This window comes from Stigmatopora nigra, chromosome 16, assembly GCF_051989575.1.
Source record: "Stigmatopora nigra isolate UIUO_SnigA chromosome 16, RoL_Snig_1.1, whole genome shotgun sequence".
Lineage (NCBI taxonomy): Eukaryota > Metazoa > Chordata > Actinopteri > Syngnathiformes > Syngnathidae > Stigmatopora > Stigmatopora nigra.
The window spans coordinates 8,482,742-8,488,741 of NC_135523.1; the positions used below are offsets into that span (position 1 = coordinate 8,482,742).

At 39.2% G+C, this 6,000-nt stretch overlaps 1 protein-coding gene across 4 annotated transcripts in view; it reads left to right on the top strand.

Annotated features, from left to right (window-relative positions):
• The window catches only part of ctnnd2a (catenin (cadherin-associated protein), delta 2a), a 182,764-nt gene extending 177,491 nt beyond the window's left edge, over nt 1–5,273 (top strand). For 2 of the 4 annotated variants that reach the window (XM_077735920.1, XM_077735921.1), the window contains exons 23-25: nt 923–1,054; nt 1,356–1,426; nt 2,533–5,272. In XM_077735920.1, coding sequence (XP_077592046.1) covers nt 923–1,054; nt 1,356–1,426; nt 2,533–2,949 — 620 coding nt within the window. In that variant the 3' untranslated portion in view covers nt 2,950–5,272. Of the gene's footprint in view, nt 1–922; nt 1,055–1,355; nt 1,427–2,532 lie in introns of all 4 variants that reach the window. The other 2 variants (XM_077735923.1, XM_077735922.1) reach the window with 2 other exon arrangements.
• The last annotated feature ends 727 nt before the right edge of the window (nt 5,274–6,000 follow it).

Sequence of the window (6,000 nt, forward strand, 5' to 3'; positions counted from 1 at the left end):
ACATTTTTACCTGAAATTCTTATTCTTATCTTCCAACTACTATAATTCAATTAGCCACAAATGTATTGGTATTTTTGCACTAGTTTCTACTAGTGTATGATTATCTGACTCATAGCTTCTTATTCCCTTTAGCTAAATAAATCCTCCCTATATGATGCAGTCGAATTCAACACCAGTGCAACTGCACACACTTACCTGCAAAGGGGAACTGACTTGCCCAGACTATTTTTAGAGTGTCCTTCACGCGCTTTGGCTAATCTTGCACTGCGTTAATGCACTATACATATGTGGAGTAGTTACAGAAATGTTTAGCGAAGCAAACTGAGGATGCTGATACTCGGGTAGGCAGGTAGGTAGGCAGTATTCTGGCAATCCCATGTGTCAAGATAAGAGGGACTGAGTAAGCACTTTGAATATGCTATAAGGGGATTACATTGTGTGTGTGCACATTGAGAGAGAAAGAGAGAGAGAGGGAAAGAGCGAGTGAGTGAGTGTGTGAGAAAAACTGGGGAAGAAACTGGTGTTTCAACTTTTATTTTGTATTTTGTATTGTGTGGACATGTGTTTTCAGTGATGCATTCATGTGTGTAAGGATTGAGCTGTCTGGAAAAGTTGTTATTCCTCTTGGTAAAATAGAATTTTACCACGGTGTAAGAAATATGTCAGGATAACCTCAACAATTCACAACATTCCTATGTCCAGACAACAGTTTTCATCTCATTTTTTTACATGGATAATCATAAAAATGGGTGGTTTGTATTTTATCCTTTTGCAGGTGAAACTATATGCTGTCATGGTCATTATGGAATAATGAATACACACCTTGAAAGGCCAAAAATGTGGATGCCTGCATAAATACAGACAGGCAGGGGTGTGAAATATCATGCTGTTCTCATTATTTTGTGGGTCTTTGTGTGTGTAGCAAGCGCTCCAGCTTCTCCGAGAGAAATGATGAGTCTGAAAGAACGCAAGATGGACTACGATTCTACAGCAACCAACGCAGGTTTCCATGGTAACAAAGGCGAGCACACATCCCGTAAAGATGGCATGGCAGGTGTGTATGACTTTCTGTGCTCGTGTGTGTGTGTGTGTGATAGGTCTTTCTTTTCATACACTTTCATTATGTTGCCTTTCTGTTCTTTATAGCCATGCACAATTCTTTTTGTCCTCGCACTTTATATTATATCATGTACTTGATGGGGTTTTTTTTGTAAATGGTTATTATTATTATTATATTTCTAATAGTCCCAATTCCTTTAATTATGATTGAATAAAAATACTTCAGTATTGTGAACATAGTAGCACGCCACTGACGTCACCCTAATTAGCCAATGTCACTTCTATTTATTTTCAAGTTTCCTGTGGAACGTCAACTTTGTTCCGGAACTCATACCTGACTGCCAATGATGATATCAAGCCAAATCAGGTGAGCCATTATTCCTAAACTAAATTTGTTTTTGTATGCATAGTCAAAAAGCATGTCCAGCATGGCCTAATTTTGGCAAATCCCTTTTAGAGATAATCGCTAAATTGAGTTTAAAATACCTTAAATTGTGGTGTCTCTTGTACACGTGCACTTAAACACACAACTTTATATTACCTTAAGTTTTGTGAAATATTGATTCAACGGCAATTGTCTTTTGCGACTTTTCTTAATTTTCCATAATGTGGTATACGTCTTTAATATCAGAGACTTCTTCTTTTCATTCGCACTGGAAATAACTTTGATGAAAAATGTTGATAAACAAATAATGAAGTTACATTAAACACTCTAAAACTAAACAGTGTGTTAGAACTGCGTGACGAGCAAGGGTTAAAGTCACATGGGAGGCCAATGGGGTGTTAGAAGATAGCCAATGAGAGGCGAGCAAAGTGTTGAGAGAGAGCCAAAGACAAAGCAATTCTATCACTCCAATTTCAAAATAAAATAAAGGATGCTACAAATGTATTTAGCTTTCAGGGGATGTTTGAATTGTCTAGACTTTTTGTTTCATAACTTCAATTTCTTTTATTTCCCGAGTGAAAATTTACCCAATGCGGCATTTTGTAAACTTTTATGTACGTAGAGATGTTTGTAAATAGAGGTACCACTGTATAATCATATTAATAATAATAATGTAAAAATCTAAGTAGATTAAAGAAGCATCAAGGTATTAAAATGTGGTTCATAAAGCTACTGTATTACACTAAGCAATGTGTCAATGTCAACAGTCTAATAATTGTAATTAAAGTACAAGGCTAATAAGTTCCCAGTTAACTAGTGAATAAATAAAAAAGGAATTTACGAAGTTATTTTAGGTCCATGGGACATTTTTCATTGGAAACATCCTTTACAACCCAAAAAAAAAACAGTAGGATTGCATGTAAAAAAATAAAAAAAATGAATAGGCAGCATGGGCCCTCTCTACCTGTTTCTTTTCCAACACTGCCTGAAACCTTTTTTCTCCCCTCACCTCACTTTCCTCCTTCCTTTTCTCAAATGCACCCCTCCATCCCCCCGACTGTTCCATTGATATTGCATCCCCCAAAAAGGCTCCAGTTCAACCCTGCACCATGGTCCCCCAGCCTCTGCAGGACAGTCCGTCAACAGCCATGCTAAAAGACTACGACCATTACCCACCTCCTCCTTCCTTTCCCCAGCCTTTGCCTCCACAGCCTCCCCCTCACAGTCAGAGCCGAAGTTTCGACGAGGCCTATTACGAAGACCAGGGACAAGCGCCGCCTCCGCCAAGCCAGCCGCAGATTCAGACACAATCCCAACCTCAGGCCCAACCCCAGCAACCTCCCACTACCACTGGAGCACCCCGGGACCCACGAGAAGATCTGCGCATGCATCTAGGCCTAAAATCCACTGGCAACTATGTAGACTTCTATTCAGCATCCCGGCCATACAGCGAACTAAACTACGAGACCAGCCATTATCCAGCCTCACCTGACTCGTGGGTCTAATACTAGTCTCTAATGATGACAGTGGCGATGATGATAAGGGGTTAAAAAGTATCTAAATGATGAAAGGGGTGATTTTTTTTTCTCCAAACAACAACATCAAGTTAGCAAAGTAGTCTTGAGACCTTCAACAAGAACTTTTTGTGTTCTCGCAAACCAAAAGCAAGAAAATATTGAAGTCGGGTCAAGTGACAATGCATGTGCATGCCAACATTTTCTTTATTTTATTTTGTTTTTTATAACAACCACCTACTTTAATCTTAGCCCTGATCCACTGAGTGAAAGGCCTTGAAGGCAGTGGGCAGTATAAATATAGAAAGAAAGCAAACAATAAGCCACATTAGGATGACTAAAGAAGAAGAGTTGGACGAGGGATGACCGTTTAATGGAGTTGAAATGAGTTAAGAGCTTTTATTCATGGATGGTGTTCTGACCTTTTGTTGAAAACAGTTCGAGGAAGATAGGATGACTCGCAGAAGGCTTCTCCAGAAGGTCAAGGAGAATGGAATCATATCATATTCTTGAGGAGAAAACTGGGTCTTTTCCACTTCACCTAAGCGTAGCACTGCTTCTTCACCCTGCAATTCCATTGTTGTCATGATTGCCTTTTTGCCTATGGAAGTCTTTCAATTCATTTTAGAGGAATGTCATCCTTTTTTTCTACTTTTTTAGATTTTTCAAAACGTCATTTTATGTCATCCATACGTGACGTGCGGACTTTTTTTAATACAATTTGTTTTGAAAGCAAACAAAAAAATTGAACAAAAATATGTAATATAAAGAACACAAAACGCAGACTTCATCAAGCAAGATGTATGTCAGCACAATCCCAGCTTTGCAGTATTTGTGTTTGCTGACCTTCACCTGTTGTAAATGGAAATGCACACGAGGAGCGTTGTTAAGCAAGAAGTGCTTTTTCACTGCCTAAAAAAAAAAAAAAAAAAGAATACATACAAGCACAGTTTGTGTTTGGGAAGTTTGGTCTTATCTTTTAGTGGGAGAATGATCACTTCTGCAGGAGTAACTATTGGACAATCTAACGTGTACTAAAGTGACAAAGGACAAGAAAGATCTTGCCGAACTTTGACCCCTTCATGGATCGTTTCTGAATGGCTTTAAAGGAACATTCTGTCTCAGTTTTTAAACACAGACTGGATGTTTTGCTCTGTTTGTAACCTTTTTGTTGCTGTGCCCCTGGTCTGGATATTGCTGGGAACAGTGGGTAAGTTCCCTTAGTTGTACAGCGCAGTGTTGACTGAGCATATGTTGGCGCGCAAAGGGGCGAGTGTGCATTTGTGTGCATGTAGTTGACAGAATGTGTGGCCTGTGTGTAGACACATTAACCCGGGTGAGCGTATTTATGCATGCATGTGTGAAGTAGTGTGCGTATGCCCCCTATTGTATGTCTGTGTGTGCGTGGGTTTCTGTACAAATCAATGTCCACACAAGGCATTCCTACCGAAAGTCAGTCTGGTTTTTCAAACCACCGTACAAATCACTAGAATGAAATGTTGATTATAGAATGACAAATCTATAAATATATGAATATAAATATATAATTTTTATGTGCAGATATCCGTGTCACTAAAGCGCAACCAATGTTTGCAGAGAGAAAAAAAAGACGTGGTGTACAAACAGAACTTTAGTTCAGTTGCTCTGCTCGTGGAAAATTGCAGCTCCCTGCCCTTCCCTAGCTGACGAGACTAAAGAGAAATCCTTCCTGAAAATGCTCAGGCTCTGGTGCGAGTTGTGTGTTATTGTGTATCCATGCTTCTTAAATGACCCTGCTGAGAGAGGACCGTACTTGAACACAAGAAATAAATAATTTAAAAAAAAAACACTTTGCAAACAATTGTCATTGATCTTTTCCTAAGTTTCATCATTGATTTTACAGTTTTAGTTGCTAACAACGCTTTTGCAGTGGCAAAAACTGGCTTTTCATGTGTGTTCTACGCATACCCAACTACTGTTTGTTGTTCTTTTGTTTAACAGTTATCACTTTATATAATAGTGTAATTAGGCCACGCATTTTGAAAATAAACACTGCTACTGTTAACTAACCCTTTTTGTCTGCCTTAGCTCTGGGGTCTATATTAATTAGACTCCTAGTTTTCACTTTGCTGCAGCAGTTATTTTCATTGCAGCCATATATGAAACATTTTTCTTTAACTTGATACAACATATACTTTTCTGACCAGACTAAATTGCCCCAGGTATGAGTGTGAATGTGAATGGTTTTTTGTCTCCTTGTGCCCTTCAATTGGCTGCCCACCAATTCCCGAAATCAGCTGGGATAGGCTCCAGCACCCCCCGCTACCCTAGTGAGGATAAAGTGGTTCAGATAATCAATGGATTATAGCATCCCTCTTTGAGTTTAAAGGTGCATTGGTGTTTAATTGTAGTCTACACATGTATGTGTATATTTATGTATATGTATGTATATGTATGTATATGTGTGTATATGTGTGTATATGTGTGTATATGTGTGTATATGTATGTATATGTATGTATGTGTGTATATGTATGTATATGTATGTATATGTATGTATATGTATGTATATGTGTTACGGCTGGCAGCCTGGACACACCAGTAGGAGGTGTTTTATCTCCAGCTCTGGCTCCACCCCTGTGACAGAGCCCTGCCCAGGCCAAACACAGCTGTAATTAATTCCCCAATCATCCCTCCTGCCCTTATTTAAAGCCTTTTCAGTAGTCAGTTCTTCCCTTCCTTGCCTTTTACCTTGCTTTCTTGCCCTGGCCCTTGCCTTGCTGAGTTGCAGGCTTGTGAGTATGTTACTCCGTTATATTTTGTATGTGTTGTTAATGATTTTGGGTTGCATAGGGGGACTTGAGATAAGTTTAGACACCCATGGGTATACATATAGTTTGTGCATTTAGACACAGTTATTCCCCTGTCTAGATTATATTACATCAGTTTAACGGTGGCATCCTTCGGTCCTGTATTTTTGTGGGTGTTCATTTGGACACCTGTCTGGGAGAGGGTTTTACCGTGTTTATTTGAGGGTGCCACTTTAATATCTCGTGCTTCCCCTA